This window comes from Heterocephalus glaber, unplaced genomic scaffold, assembly GCF_053883595.1.
Source record: "Heterocephalus glaber isolate CG9 unplaced genomic scaffold, H.glaber_assembly_v1.0 deba00001773, whole genome shotgun sequence".
Lineage (NCBI taxonomy): Eukaryota > Metazoa > Chordata > Mammalia > Rodentia > Bathyergidae > Heterocephalus > Heterocephalus glaber.
In genome coordinates, this window is record NW_028258463.1 from 7,265,626 (window position 1) to 7,281,461 (window position 15,836).

Sequence of the window (15,836 nt, forward strand, 5' to 3'; positions counted from 1 at the left end):
TACTTTTTCTTTCTTTGCTATTTAATGTTCATCACTTATGTTCTATGTGTAGGCTTCAGGAGGGCCCAAGAAATGATTACACAGGATGCGAGGGGAGGTGACAGGCCGGTGGCAGGAGGTCTGGAGCACGCAGCTCCCAGCTGCAGGGCCAAAAGGGTTCCGTTGTCGCAGCCCAAGGGAGGGAGGCGGGGACCCTAGAACCAAACACATGCTACAACATACTCGCAGCCCCTAACGCCCTCCCCAGCTGTGGTGCAGGAAAATAAATACCCTCAGTCTGTTCCATGCCCCAGGGGCTTGGGTGAGGGGCCAGCAGGTGTGCTTCCTCCTATCACAGACTGAGGTCACCAAGTGTCACCTAGTGCAATGCTCCTAGTCCCTACTACAGGCTTGGGAGAGCCCTGGGTGGGGAGGGACGGCGGTCCCTGCACCCCCTGCCCGGGCTCCTTCATGCTAAATAGAGGGGGCACATTCATTCCAACAGCAAGCAAAACAACAGGCCAAGAAAGGGGTGAAAACGCCACTGAGACCCACGGCCCCTTTCTGGCCACTCTAAGGAAACGGGTCTTCTAAGTTGGGAGGAACCCCTAGAGGTGATGAGTCCAACTTGATTCCTTCTTGCTTCGTTCCCACACCACCGGCCTGCTTTTCTTCATCAAAATCTCTGGGCCCAGCCAAGGCCCGGCTGTGGGAAGGGGCGGGGAGCATTCCCCCACGCAGGGCCCTGGAAGACAGACGGACGCCAGGCCCGGGCTCAGCATCCTTGGCCGGCCAAGGCCGGGGTGGAGGAGACAGTCCGGCCGAGCTCAGCTCCCACCAAGATGCAGCACTGGCAGCGGCCCCAGCAGGGACCAGTCCTCAGCTGAGACGGGACTCAGAAAGTCCCATCCTGTGTGTGTGTTGCTGGGGGGAAGTGGGGGCCTGGTCTCTGACTCCTAGGGGTGTGTTGGCTCCAGGTCTGTGCCAGGACAAGGGGCACCAACAGACAGGGGGACAAGCCCACGGGGCACAGGCATCGGGCAGCAGCATCCCTTCCCACAATCCCCAAACCCGACTCCTGCGGACAGACCCGAGGGCCAGGCCTCGGGCAAGCAGCCCAGCCCAGAGGGGCCACACAGGGGCCTGATGGGTACCCTAGAGAGGACTGAGCTTCAGGACATTTCCCCGAAGCCACTTGGACTCCTCCCCCAGCCCTCCACAAACCTGGGGGCCCTCATTCAGAGAGGGGGGCTGCACGGCATCCCCCTTGGCTGGGTGGCCTGGGGCGAGTCACTGCCTCTCTCTGGGCCTCACTGTCCTGCATGTAAAAGGAAGGGGGGACAGGGTTCCACACCCGCTTCCAGCTCAGCCAGGCCCCTGATCTCTCATCTCAGGCCAGCAGGGAGGGCGCGGGAGGGCTTAGGCTAGTACAGTCCCCCTCGCTCCCCAAGTTCACAGTGTAGAGTCCATGGCTCTGGCTCCTCAGGACCTCCTCCTGAGTCTCTGGGCCTCGTCACTGTCCCACACCATCCTTGAGGGCAGCTCCTCCCCAGCTGAGGTGGGAAGGGCTGCCTTCCTAGCGTGGGTGGAAGGGAGGGCAGGCGGGGGCAGGGAAGGCCACTTCTCTCGCTGGAGAGGGTTGTGATCAGAAGCGAGGGGCCACAGAGAGGTGTGGCAGGGCTGTAGTGTGGGCCAGGCTCGGAGGCCCTGCCCAGTGGAGCCCAGCTCTGTGGGCTGGCCCACCCCTGGGGACATGGGCTCCGAGGGGGCTGGCCGGAGCTTCAGTCGTCGGAATGTGGGGACAGGGCGGGGGGCTCCCGGCCGTCAGCTCACACGGGGGACGTGGCTGTGGACTCGCTGCACAGGCTCTCCACGATGTCAGCTCGCTGGATGCGGCGCAGCGCGGCCAGGAGGGCGTCGAGCGTCGCGCTGTCCTGGGCGGCCCAGCTGGCGAGCAGGGCGCGGGTGGGGCAGGCCTCGTGGGTGAAGGAGTCTATGTGCTCGGGCTGGTAGCCCAGCTCGCCTGCCAGGTGCCGCCAGGTGTCCCCGGCCGAGCTGTTCAGGAGCTTCTCCACCTCCTCCCGCTTGGCAGGGGGCAAGCTGCTGTAGAGGCCGCCGTCACCCTTGAGGGCTGCGGGAACCCAGAGGGCATCAGTCTCAGCCCTGCACCCTTCTCCCCCACAGCAGGCTGGGGGCTGGCATGAGCCCCTCTCCTCCCACTGCAGAGGTGCAGGAAGGCAAAGAGGAGTCCTCGATGGAGGCAGGGCTAGGAGGGGGCTGGGGCACGCTGGCATGCTGTCCCCTCCTTACCCACTGCTCTGGCACCATCCTGGCCACCTAACCCCTCCCACTCCTCAGCAATTAATCAAGGCTGAGGCGGAGACAGGACTCCTAGCTCCAGACAACTGTAGCGACTGAGCGTCCTGGAGCCTGAGGACCACTAATTAGGGTCCATACTTGGCCACTTGTTCCCCAGAAGCCCAGGGCAGGAGGCTAATTGCAGTTACTTTGGGCAGTAATTAGCCCCCAGGGGGGACAATTAGCTTGATGAGTCTGGATACTCTGACTTGTAAAAGCTTCCATTTCGCTGGTCACCTGCTGGAAAGGCCCGCCCTTCCCCTGCCCCTCCCCCAGCGGCTCCCAGCCTGGGGGTCCCTCCTGTAGTCTGATCTCGATCAGGGTACTGGCCACCTGCGGCCACTCACCCTGACCTGAGGCCGTCTGCGTGTGGGGCTGCTGATCATGCAGGCTCTGGCTGTCCACAGAGATCCCGCTGTCGCTGTGCAGCTTTTCGCCCTCGGGTGGGGGCGTCTGGTTCACGGGTCTGCTGTTGGCTCCTTGCTTGTTCTGCTTGCAGCTGTTCCACCTGGGGCCGGGGGACAGGCCAGCCCTCGGGTGAGGGATCTGCTCTGATGTGTAGGGCCAAGGACACAGAGGGGCCCCCAGGGTTATGACAGCCTGAGGACAGCTCCATGAGGTTCGGGGCACTCTGAAAGCGTTCGGTGGATGTTCATGGAATGGGCAGTGCATGAATAAATAACTTCTCAGGAATTCTACTTCTCCCAATCACCCCTTCCAAAATACTCCCACATGTGGACAGCTATACACACAAGGATTTCCTCTGCGATTATAAGCAATAACAAAAAGCTGAAAACAAGCCAAACGCCCATCACATGGGGACTGGCGACACAAATGATTTTTTGCCTATCCACCTTACGGAACAAATGGTTGCCAACAGTCAGATAATCTGTGACCCCAGGAAAGTTGGCGGAACTGGAGTAACTGCACACAAAAGCAGGAAAATGGGTAGACTGTGACCTCGTTGAGGCTTTAAGAAAAACCTGCGTGTCTACATATGCTCATAAAAGGCCTTATATACATGCAGTCATACAAAAAATGCATAGAAAATGATTGGGAAGGATCCTCTCCAAACAGATGAGAAATTTTACAATCATGTATTACTTTGATGACTTAAAATAATTAAGAATGGGAAATGCATTTACAACTTTAAAACACTTTCCTGGAGTTCTTGTACCTTCCTGTCCCTGGATGTGGATGTCAGGAGCCAGTGGTGAGGGGCCGGAAGAGAGGCGAACACTGAGGGGTGGTAAGAGAGGAGCCTAAAATGGGGTTGAGTTAAAGGAGCGAGATGGTACACGCCTTTAATCCCAGGCAGTCTCAGAAGCTGAGGCAGGAGGATCACAAGTTTGAGGTCAGATTGGGCAATTTAGCAAGACCCTCCCCCAAAATAAAAAGTTAAAAAAGGGCTGGGGATGTAGCTCAGTGGGAAGGCCCTGGGTTTAATCCCAGTGCCACCAAAAAAAAAAAAGACAGTGTTTGTGTTTTAGGTCAAGGTCAGCAAACAGCCCTCCTTCAGGGCTCAAGTGCCCACTCTTGGGGCCTCTTACCTCTTGAACACGATGTAGGCCACGAGGCCCACGACCACGGCAGCCAGGATGGAACAGTAGACGGGGATGAGGTTGTCGGCAGTGCCTCGAGTCACTACGGGCTGGGAGCTTCCCATCACGGTGGTCACCACGTCTGCCACTGTGCTGGCCACAAGGTCTTGTCCGGGAGGTACCTCAGGCTCCTGGGTGCTGGGCCCTGTGCTGTCTTCGCCCTCTGGGGGTGTGGGCCGAGTGATCCAGCGGCCAGGGATCTCTGGGGGAAGAAGGGCCCAGCTTGTGAGGTTGGCCAGCTTCACTTCCTTCTGGGCCCCTGGACCTTCTTGGGTGCTCATGGGGCTCAGCTATTGTTATGCACAGGCTCTGGGCTGTCCTGTGTGTGTACATGTGTGTGTCCATTCTGGTGGAAAAGAACAAGGGCTGCTGCAAAACAGGAGGGCACTCAGCTCCTTCCTGTCTCTGAGGCCCAGGGTCTAGGCAGAGGGGGGTTGGGTACAGGGCACAGCTGGCATACATCCCTACCGCCTGTCCTTGGGCATGGCCAGCCTCTGTTTCCCCACATCACCTGGTGGGGCCACTGACAGAAGACCGTGCCAGGTAGCCTGAGGCCTCCTTGGCAGGAAGCAGGGTGCCAATGGAGAGAGCCTACAAGGCAGGTAATGCCCACTGCTTCAGGGGAGGGAGCTTATGCCTGGCCACCAACTTGAGCCTTCTCATGCCAGCTGGGTATTACCAGCCTCTCTGGCAGGAGCCGGGCACTTGCTGGCACCAGTGGATGGGATTTTCCATCCTACCACCCAGCCAGGAGCAGCGCTAGGGGTTTTGGGCTCTGGATGGCCTGGGGATGCCTGCCCGGGCAGAGCTGCCTACTGAATCTGTCCTCACTTCCCACACCTGGGGCAGGGAGGGAAAGCAGAAAGGGCATGTCAACGGGGTGAAGGGGAGGGCACCCTGCTCCTTAGTGTGCCCACCCAAGTTGGAGCCAAAGCTGCCTACCAGCCTCCTGGCCTCCAGGACTCAAGACGGAGATGGTCAAAGGTGCTCATTGTCAGCACCTTCTGAGAGGTGAGGCCCCCAGATGTGGGCCTGGAACCCATCTGGCTGGCAGTGGGGAGAGGCTGCCATCCACCACCCCATCCTACCTCCCCATCTCAGCCCTAAGAGGGGGTGCAGGCTGCAGATACAGCTCAGTGCAGACTAAACCCCAGGCCCAGAGGTGGGAGGGTGGGAAGATAAACTCAGACCACCACAGAAATGAGAGAACACAGCAGGGCAAAGAGAGCCTGACCATCCAGGGCACTTTCTCTCATCTCCTGAGTCCCCCACGATGGGGACCGGATGAGATCCAGATGTGACCATGACACTAGCATTCCAACCTGCTAAGCCCTGGGCTGGTCCTGACGGCCACTTCCGGTGTGGGTGCTACACAACTTGGGGATGGAAGGAGGGACGGGACTACCCCTCCTGAACTTCACTGGGGCCAGGGGGGCCTTCTGGCCTGGGGTGGCTGAGTCACCAAGCTAACACCTGAAATGTATACCAGGTAGAGGAGGGGGCAATCGGACCAGAATCAAATTCCACTTCCTGCAACAGACGCTGGGCCTCAAGCTGAGGACACTTAACCCTTAGAGGCTGGGGATGAAAAGGGAACAGGACAGGGATGGACAAACCCCTCGGATGCCCTTCTCCTTAGAGGTGGCTGGGAAAGTGGACGACCCTCCTCTGCCACCAACGTTTCTGGCTCTCGCCGCGCGCCTGCCTAAGTGCCCCACTGGCTGGCCCGGACTTGCCCATGGAATGCTGCTGCCCACTTGCCTGCTGTCTGCCTGCTGAGCTCCCACCCGACTCAGCCTGGCACCTGATGCCACTTGCCCATCTCCTGGCTCAGGGCAATCTCCACAGAATCCCGCTGGGGTTAACGCCCCATTTCTCCTCCACCCTCTTCCCAGGCAGGAAGCGTCAAACACATGCCTGGCCTCAGCCCAGCCCCGAAGCCCTCTGCACACCGGGGCACTCACAGGACTTGGAGGGCAGGCCCAGTGCACTGGAGCCAGCGTCTGATGGGAGGCTCTCAGATGGGCTGGAGGCACACTTCAGGCAGAGGCTGTGCTGCCTCCAAGGTGGGGACCGACCTCTCCCCCAGCTGGGAACTAGATGCTCCCCTATCAGACTGGAGCCAAGCCTGCCTCTCCTGTCTGTTGTACTGCGAGCTCCCTGAGGGAGGCACTGTGTGCCTGCTCAGCATGAGGCACAAGCCCAGGTTGGCTCTCAAAGGGAAACAGCTCTAATTAAAGGCTACTACTGGCTGCCTGTGTCTAGCCGGGGTGGGAGCACACTCAGTTCCCATCCACTGCCCCATATTGAAAGCATCCGTGAGACCCCACCTTGTCCCCCACCCTCTGGGCTCCAGGGCTGCCACCCCCTTCTTTCTGCCTCAGACCCCCACCTCCCACCACCTCAGTGTTCTCTGCATCCAACTCCATCTTTCACTAAACTGCCACAGGACTGCGACCCTGTCCCCAGGCTCACAGGCAAAGTGGGGCCATCCCACTGTGTGCTCTTCAACCCTAACAACCCCCAAACCAGATGGCCAGGCAGGAAACTGAGCATCAGGGACAGGAGAGACACTACTCAGTGTCAGGGACAGTTCCGCCCCAGGTCTTACAGCCAAAAGCCACAATAGACCAGGCCTCAGAGTGAAAGGGTCCCCACTCCTGCCAGCCTCGGGCCCCTTTGCAGGGCAAGGAGTTTGCCTCGAGCGGAAGATGCCCTGCTCTGAGCTCTGATGGCCATGGCCCCCTTCAGTGGCTGTGCTGCCATCCAAGCACTAGCTGGTGGGCACAGAGGGACGTGGTCCTCAATGTGGTTAAATGGAGCAACTGCGCTCTGGAAGAGGATCAGACTGGCTCTGCACATTTAGCCCGAAGAAGGAAATGAAACTTAAGGATCCCTGAGGGGGACAGGATCAGAAACCATCACGAAGGCCCACCAAGGACGCCTGCTTGGCCTGAGGTCTCAGAGCTGCCTGGAGGCCGGTGGACCCCTGGCGACCCCCAGAGGGCGCCCTCGCCCGACTCCAGCCCCGCGCGTGTGCACCCCGCGCTCACCCTCGCACTCCGCGTCCGCCCAGCGCGTGCAGTCGCGAAGCTGGCGCTCTGTGTCCTCGCACACGGTGCAGGGCAGGCACGGATCCACGTGGTTGGCCTCGTCGGAGTAGGTGCCGTCGGGGCACTCCTCGCACACGGTGTTCTGCTTGTCCTGGCATGAGTACACGAGGCCGGAGCCCGCCTCGCACACGCTGCACGCCTCGCAGCGGCCTGTTGCCTCATCCTGGTAGTAGCCGTAGGCGCAGCGGCATACGGCGTCGTCGGCCTCCACGCACGGCGCCGACATGCTTTGCAGGCCCACGCACTCGGTGCATGGCTTGCACGATTCTGTGGCGCTCACCACGTCGGAGAAGGTCACGCCTGCGGGCAGAGGGGCCGGCAGGGAAGCAGGAGACTTAGCCACCTGCTCCCTGGGCACCGGGGGTGCAGAGGCCAGAGTCCCTCCCACCACATCACTCGCCAAGGTGCTCGGCTTCTCTTCAGCCTCGCCCCCTCATCCATCGAGTCCCACCCTCTTCCCCGAGTCCCTGATCCCAGCCAGGAACCCCATCCCCCAGGCCCCAGAAGCATCTGGCCTGAGGCTTCCCCGGGAACTCAGCTGGTGCCCGTGAATTCCTTGGCTGATCATCTCAGAGACTTCCCAGCCCTGCGCCCTGGTTTCCAGCATGATTAAGGAACAAGCTGAGCATCGCTCCCACCCAGCCCTCCCCTCGGGCCAGAGTGGGCTTCGAACCCAGGCCAAGCAGGCAGGAGGCCTTCGTTAGGGAGCCTCCTGCCTCAGCCTCCCTGCTCCCTCTCCGTGGGTGGGGGCTCAGGCGCTGCTGGAATGGACCACAGTTAGGTGGCAGAATTTCCCACCCGTGGCGCTAGGGTTCAGCCCTGGAGGGTGGCAGCGACCCCAAGAGTTAGGGCGCAGCAGGAGGGATCCAAGCTAGAAAGCAGGAAGGACTGGCAGGGATGGTCCTGTGGCACACTTTTGGCTCCTGCTTCCTTAGTGGGTGTGAATGGTGTGCTCCGGGGTCCTCTCCTCCTGGTGCTGGGGCCAGGAAGGGGCAGAGCCAGATCTTCCTGGTTCCTTCCAGCTGGGGTGGGACATTCTGGGACACTTGGAATTGAGAAGGACCTATCCTTGTTCTGAGGGCAGGAAGTCCATGGATTCAGACACCTGGGAATCCTTGGGAGTGGGGCTCGGGAGGCAAGAAGGAAAGGTGGAGAAACCCTAAGGGACTGAAATTAGGCAGGGGAGGGAAGGGTCCATCGAGGGAGGGGAGCCTGGGGGCACTCGATTTGGAGTCCTTTCTGGCCCAGGAGTCCTACCCTGGTCTCTTTTCCTAGGGAACAGGCAGATTCCAGTCATCTATTTCTGTCAGTAGTTAGCTGTGCGACTTTGAGGGTTTTACTTAACCTCTCTGAGCTTTTTTTCTTTCCCTGTAAAATCTGGCATATTAGTTCCACCCACAAGGTTTCCGCCAGGGATACATGAAGCTCATGGTAGAGCACTCAACACTCGGCCAGGATCCTATAAAGGTTGGGTCCTGTGGGTGGGCAGTGATAAGCACAGTGAACTTGGGTGGTGAGGACACAGTCGCACCGGTGGGCAGAAAGGACTTCCAAACCCAGACAGCCACGGCAGGATGTCCGATCTATACAAACAGGAGCGTCCTATCTGGTGGGCTTGTGGCAGGGGCCAAATCTGGTCATTCTGGTAGGGAAGAGGAGAGGCCGCTCCTGGGAAAAGCCAGAAATTAGCAGCAAACTCCTGGGAGTGGGTTTTAGGTGGTGTGAAAAATATGGGCTTTCTTGGCAGAGCATGAAGGCAGGAGCTTAATCGGTTTCCTTGTGGAAACGTTTTGAGGATAGAGGGAAAGTCCGCTGGGGTCTCTAGCCCATAAAGTGGGCTTGTGAAGACAGCCCATAAACACAGCTGGAGTCGTGGGGGAAGGGAGGGAGGAAGGGGAGGGGGAGGGGGAGGGGGAGGGGGAAGGGCGAGTACTCCTTGGCAGAAGGGAGTGGGTGCCAACCCTAGGGGTTTAGGCTTGGGCGGAGTGCCCAAGCTAGAGAGTACCCAATGAGACAGGCAGACTTTGGTGGGTCCAGGACCTGCCATGCCCTTTGATGCAGACCTATTAGGCCAGGGCCAGGGTGGTGCCCCAAAGGTGCCAAAGCCTTCCCACTAGCCCAGATGTCTTGGTGCAGGAAAGGGGATTACAGGAACCATAGCCCCCAGACATAGGAAAACAGTGTGAGTTGAGAGTTGCCTGAAGGACAGCTGGGCTGGGGGAGGTGGCACCCGGGTTAGGGGGACGACCTGGCTGGCAGATAAGGGGGCTCAGAGTTTCCAGCCCTATCCCTTCCTCCCAGCAGGGTTAAAGAATAAGCAGGGTATGGTTTCCTCTGGGCATCCAGGTGGGCACTGAATGCCAGGCAGAGGGCAGGCTGACTGGTAGCAGTCGGGGTAAAGACTCCTGCCTCCAAAGGGCACAGAACTCAGAGTAGACTAGAGCCCAGGGGCCCAGACCTGCCAACCCTGGGCCTCCCTCACCCCGGGAAGTGAGGTTCCTGCACTCCTTTACCCCCCAGAGCAAGGACATCCTAGCGCTCCAGTCCCCAGCGCTGCCGCCTCGGGAAAGCTCGGCTTCCTTCCGGGGCCTGGCGGGGAGGGGCAGACACGCCCTCCCAGGAACCCCAAGGTCAGTCTCGGGCCAGCGCGGATGAGCTTCCTCCCCTCCCCCAAACACACAGGTTAGTTGCAGCCATTGATTTTGCAGTGCGGGGGAGATATTTTTAGCTGCTCTTAGCATCTGCTTGTCGGCCACACTCTTCTACCAACCTCTCTGCTCGGGCTGGGAAGGGGCACCCCTGGGGATGCCCCCTGCGCCCTCACCCACTTTCAGCTTCTCCTCTCGGCCTCCTGTGTTGGGACAGAGCTGCTGTGGGTGACCACTGGGCATGCTCCTGCCCTCCCCTCTGTCCTGTCCCCCGTCCCCACCGGCCACGCTGTACTCACTGTCTAGGCAGGGCTCACACACAGTCTGGTTGGCTCCGCAGGGCTGGGCCACACCCTCACCCAGGTTGCAGGCCTTGCAGCACTGGCCGCTGTGGGTGTACAGGCCTGTGGGACATGTCTCCGTGGCATCTCCTAGGGACACCTAGGTGGGGGAAATCAGAGGTCAGCCTGGCAAGAGAAAGGGGGCAACTTCCGAGGGATCAAGCGCCCCATCCTAGTGCTTTGTATTGGAACCACCTGTGCGAGGGTGAGCTCACAGGGAGGCATTAGGCACATCAAAGCTGGCCTCGGGGAACAGGCAGCGGGGGACAGTGGCTTTGACAGGCTGCTGGGCAGTGAGGGCAGAGCCCCGGATGCTAGCCTTCTGCAGAGTTCACCTTGGGGTTACGGCTGCTCCTGGGATCCTGAGGATACACCAGATGGGGAAGGCGGCCTGAGACCCAGCGAGGGCCTTCCTTCCGGCAGGGTGTCATGAATGGTTGGACAGGTTGCAGCCTGCACAGGGCCCCCAGCCAAGGGGGCGAGCAGAGCTGAAATCTGGTCCAAGCTCCACTCGCTAAGCTTCACACCTGCGGGGCTGCCTTTCCCTGGAGGAGGGGCCTTTTCCTAACAAAGGCGAGCAGGATGCTTCTCCTGTCCTTAATTCCACATCTTAAATATCAAACGGGAGGTGTCTGTGCCCAAGAGCAGAGGGCTGGGGCCTCGAGTTCAAATCCTGACTCTGCATGGAGGCTCTGGCCTGCCCCAATTCTCCACTCGGAGTCTTCATCTCTCCATAGAGACGGAGACAGCTTGGCGCCCCGAAATTGACCAACGGATGGGCAAGTGTCTGGCGCCAAGGCAGGGAGAACGGGGACACCTGTTCTCAATGAGACAGCAATGCTCTCCCCACCAGGCTGCCCTGACCCACCAGGGTTTGATTTCCAGGCACCGGCCCTCCCCTGGCCCTGTCCTCCCATGTGGCCACTGGAAACAGAGCTGGTACCAGGGGAAAGGGGAGTCAGATTCCTGCCACTGAAGCGCCTTTGCTGGTGCATGGAACAATTTAGCACCAGACTCCCTAGCAGGAGGGACTGCTGGAGCCTTGCTTTATATTTGTTCCACCAAAAAAAAAAAACCCTTCAACTTAATGTCTAATAAAACTCCAAAGCCTGCTTTGCTGGTTCCAGAGCCTGCAGCCTCCATCAGATGCTGAGAAGTTGAGGCTCTTGGGTCGTGGGAGCAGAGGGGAGGTTTACAAGGTCTTTGGGGGGCATTCCTCCGCTGCCACGCTGGCACGAGCATGGCTGAGACATTCCTTTCACTCCAGACCTTTAACGGATCCTGCAGTCTCAGCAGGGCTTGGTGGGGAAGGAAACGGGAGGCAAGGGACACAAGAGCTGACCACCTAGGATCAGCCGGGGTCTGGAGCCTGGTGGGAAGGGTGCAGACAGCACAGGAGGGAACCGTAGGTGCCACCACCTTGCTCAAGTGCCAGGGGCACACAGAGCTGGGAACATCTGCGGGCCAGGAGCCTGGGGGGGCCCAGATGCAAGCTTTCCCTTTGGAGCCAGATTCCAGAAGGGCCTGTTTTGATTTCTTTCCATCGCTTATGGGTCTGCTTAAATGCCACTTCCTCAAGCAAATGATCCCTCGTCCCCACCTCCTCCCAGATTGGGGTGGGGGGTGCTGTCCTGTTCCCCATTGGTGCTTTGCCTGATACTTCATGGACTCTAGGCTGCTAGATCCCGGAGGGCAGAGACTGGTGGTACTGGTCCTGATGCTGCAGCTGGCACACAGTAGGGACTGGTGTATGTATTTATGGGCCTTAAGAACATGAAATTCTATATGCCCTCCAGGCACTATAAGTCTAGAGGGAGAACTCTGGCTGGCTGGGTGTCTCCAGGGTCAAGGGTATGCTGGACAATCACCCGGCATTTCCCCTAATGTGTTTCCTACTGGCCACCATGGTGACTGCCCCATTCTGTCTCTGGAACATACCTCCATGGCTTCTCTGGGGCTTGGACTCACTATTTACACCAGCATTTTTTTATTCTGGTACTGGTGAGCAAACCCAGGGCCTCATACATGCTAAGAAAACATTCTACCACTGAGCTACATCCCTAGCCCTTTAAAAAAATTTTTTTATTTTGAGTCAGGGTCTCACTAAATTGCCCAATCTGGCCTGGAACTTGCAATCCTCCTGCATCAGCCTCCAGAATAACTGGGATTACAGATACACACCACTATGCCTGGCTTCCTGTCAGCTTTTGTATAGTTTTTCTGTCCACCCTTCCTGTCAAGGTATCAGCTATCACTTCTGGCTGCTAGCAGAGCTTGACCTAATTTATTAGGCCTGATTGATCATATACAGTACTTCGGGATCCTTCTCTTTTTCCCAGGGTCTTTTCCTGCTACCTTGGTGTCCTCTGGCTGTGTTCCAGTTAACTGAGATCAGTAGAGACTAGGGCTCTGGATAGTGGAGGGAGACTGTCTGTGGTAGCTGTGGGTAGTGTGGTAGTTGTGGGTGAGCCCCTCTGCCAGAAAAATCCTGCTCTTCCTGCCCTTGCTCCTTCCTCCTCTCCAGACTTGCATTTGGAATGGGAACCACATCTTTAGTAACCATGTGCTTCCTGTTTTCTGTCTCCTCTACTATAAAATCCCAGATCTGTTACTTAATAGCATATGAGTTTGAATACATGACTTGATCTTCCTAAACCTGTTTTCTCATCTAAAACATTGGGTCGGGAATGACTACTGCATAGGGTTTCTGTGGAACTGAGTGAGATAATGTATGCAGATATGTCTGGTGTACAGTGGGGATTCAATAAATCCAAGAAGTAGCTCATTTTAGGGAGTCTGAGCTGCAGACCGCAGACAGGTCCTAGTGGGAGGGAAGAGTTCAGCCAAGCAGGGAGGGGTGACTACAGCTCAGGCCAATGGCTCCAAAATCAGACCTTAAATGATCCATTTATTAAAATGACAAGACACATTTGCCTGTAACTTATATTTACTAAACTTACTCATTTCCAAGTTAATAGAATGATTTAACATTTTCCAGAATGCTTACAATCTTTTCTATTTTGTTTTATTTTAATTTTGGCATTTCACGGCTTTCAAGGAAGTAAGGTTACCAGGGAGCGGGCGGGTCACCCTGAACACGCAGGAGAACGCTGCAGAAAGGCTGGCCCGGGGGAGGGCTGGGCTCTGCGTGGGGAGAAGCGACTCGGTTCTGAAATGGTGGCGCCAAAAGCCAACTCCTGGGCTTGGTGGAGGGCCACACCTCTTTTAGAGATCTGGAAGTTGGTTTAGGGAGGAAAGATTAAGAACCCAGCCAAACCTCCGGAGTCCCCACGGGCGCGCTGTAAATGGGACTCGCTAAAATCACCTTGCTGGGACCTCCCGAGGATTCAACACCCCGGAGAAAGCACCTGTGGCAGCGCAAGGCGCGTAGTAGGCACGCAGCACATTTTACCATTCCCGCTTCCCCACCTCCTCCCCTGGGGAGGCATCGAGGCGCTAGAGCAGACTGGGCTGGCACCCGGGGTGGGGACCCTTCCCTGGCCGGCCGCCTCCCCAGCTTCCCACGCACCCACCCCCACCCCAGCCCGGCCGCTCGCGCCGCCCATTTGCTGCCCCCTCGCTGCATCCTTCTCAGGCGCATTAGCCAGCGCAGCGTCTCTGGTTACAGACGTCTGAATGACAAAGTGCCTCCATTACCGGCGCGGACGCGCTCCGGTTTCAGCGCCGGCCGCGGCCCAGGAAGAAACTCGGGCGCCGCGCGGCGCAGCGCCGGCCCGGGAGGAGCAACGGCGAGAGCGCAGCGGCTGCGGCCCGCAGGTCTGAGCAGGGGCCCCACCCCCGAGCCCCCAGGCACCCCCACGCCCAGCCTCCCTTCTTCCAGGCCTCTTCTCTATTCCTGGACATCCTCTCCTTCCCAGTCCCGAGCCCACGCCTCGATCCCCACTACCGGCTACTCCACTCCTCCTCCCCCGGCCTCTCTGGACCACCGCCCGCTCCAGCCCGGCCAAGAACTATCTCCCACCCGAAAGTGGGCTCAAAGTCGCTCCCAGGTCCCCAGGCAAAGCCACAGGTGCTGACAGCTCAAGGGAACCAGGGCTGAGCGTCCGAGTTGAAACCAGCGCCCCCATACTCCACTGCCACCGGACTCCGGGGTGTCGACCCCCCCCCATCCCGTGTGAAACGCAGCTCCTAGGCCGAGCTGGGACTCCCGCCTCCCCCTTGAGAGATGGGGGAGCACCTAGCTTCGAATGGGGTGAGGGTGGGGGTCCCGCCACGGCTCTGGCCCGACGGACTTGTGAGATCTTAGCCAAGTCCTTTGAAAGCTCTCAGAGCCTCGGTCTCCTCATCGGTACGACGGGGACCTGAGGGTTCAATGCTCGGGTGAGAGATGAAGGTGGCAGCGAGCGTGAGGACTCCACTTCATTGCCAACCTTCAGGTCGTGCACCAGCTCACAACTCCTGGATACCTGGAGCTACTCCGCGCTGAGGCGAAGAGCCTGCCGCCTGGCCGAGTCGGCGCCTCCGTACGCGGTGGGTCAGAACCCGAGCCGGGGGCCCCTGGGCGGGGCGCGAGCCGGATCCGGACCCGGCCAGGCTGCGGGAGCCCGGAGTGCGCGGCGCCGCTGGGCTGGGGTCCGGCTGCGGAGGGCGTCCCGCGTCCCGCAGTGCCCCCTGGGGGCTGCTCGGGTCTGCACAGCCGAGAGCTGCGCGCGGCCCGGACGGTCGCCGCTTTGTGCGTCGCCGAGCTCCGCACCTCGCGCGGTGACCGAGTCAGGGGACGCCGGCTCCCTCCCTGCGCGGCCGCCGTGCACCGCGTGAACGCGGCGTCGGAGTCAGAGGAGCCCACTCGGCTGGGGCACCCCGGACACCCACCGCAGCCCCGTGAGGCGCATGGCCCCTACCCACCCCGGCATTCTCGGCCGCAGTTCCCGGACTGGGCGAGGCCGCGAGAAAGGGCGCCGGGGCGCGCGCTGTCTCTGTCCGGCTGTCCCCCGCGGGACAGGAGGGGCCCCGCCACTTTAGGGTCCACGCTCGCTTCTCACTTGCTTCATCTCTCTAGCACGCCTGCCCTCTTCCCTCTTCTGTTCTTAACTCTCTTCAGCCCGCCCGTTCCTCCGCCGCTCCGCTGACCCCCCCCCCCATTGTCTGGCCGGTCCCCATTGTCCACGCCGGGTCCCCTCCGCCTCCAGTCCCTCCAACCTCTTCCCCTATTGTTCCATCGCTCGTCTCCGTCCCTGCCCTGGGCCCTCTGGCCCCCACATCCCTAGTCCCCATCTCGTTCCTCCTCCTTCCTTGGTCTCGGTTCGGTCTCAAGACTCCCCAGAGACCGGGATGCTGAGAGAAAAGTCCCCTCGGGATCCCGACCTTCAAGTGCCTTCTTTCCAAGAGCCCAGGTGTCCGAGATCCCCGCCCGGCTCCCCACTCCGCCTCCCGCGGTACCCAAGGATCCGTTCGCGGGTCCTGGCCGCAGCCCCATCCCGGGACTAGGGTTCGCTTGTGCGCTCCGAGGATCCCGGACGCTCCCCGCTGGGTCCCGGCACCGGTGGCCCTCGTCCGACACCCGCTCCCAGCATGTGGGACCCTAACACTCCGCTGTCTGGTGGGTGAAGGCGCGCGGCCCGCCTCGGGGTTTTGATCCCGGCCGGACTCACCCCCGGGAGCAGCAGCAGCAGCAGCAGGCGCAGCCCGTCCATGGCGCGGCCCGAAGCACCTGCCTGGCTCGCCCGCCTCTCGCGGCAGCGCTCGGCGTCCGGCTCGGTCCTCTCTGCGGGCGGATGGGGCTGCGGCGCGCTCGCGCGCCCGCTGGGGCTGGCCTGGCCGAGGCTCCACTCGCTC

At 59.9% G+C, this 15,836-nt stretch overlaps 1 protein-coding gene across 2 annotated transcripts; it reads right to left on the reverse strand.

The window, feature by feature from the left end:
• On the reverse strand, positions 1–15,836 carry Ngfr (nerve growth factor receptor). 2 transcript variants are annotated; one of them, XM_004859654.4, is made up of 6 exons: positions 15,653–15,836; positions 9,999–10,140; positions 6,992–7,351; positions 3,888–4,140; positions 2,685–2,845; positions 1–2,110 (listed from the first exon to the last, which is right to left on the reverse strand). In XM_004859654.4, exons 1-6 carry the CDS (start codon positions 15,692–15,694, stop codon positions 1,809–1,811), a joined length of 1,260 nt encoding a protein of 419 aa, XP_004859711.3. In that variant the 5' UTR covers positions 15,695–15,836; the 3' UTR covers positions 1–1,808. The 2 variants fall into 2 exon arrangements, with proteins under 2 accessions (XP_004859711.3, XP_087058288.1); XM_087202162.1 differs by having other exon boundaries at positions 2,691–2,845; positions 15,653–15,827.

Bases quoted from the DNA above. Each gene is read 5' to 3' on its own strand.
- Ngfr (XM_004859654.4), bottom strand. From the start codon at position 15,694: ATGGACGGGCTGCGCCTGCTGCTGCTGCTGCTGCTCCCGGGG. The intron at 7,352-9,998 runs GTGAGTACAGCG...CTCTGCCCGCAG, and splicing joins GTGTGAGCCCTGCCTAGACA to GCGTGACCTTCTCCGACGTG. The intron at 2,846-3,887 runs GTAAGAGGCCCC...CCCCGGCCCCAG, and splicing joins GCCTACATCGTGTTCAAGAG to GTGGAACAGCTGCAAGCAGA.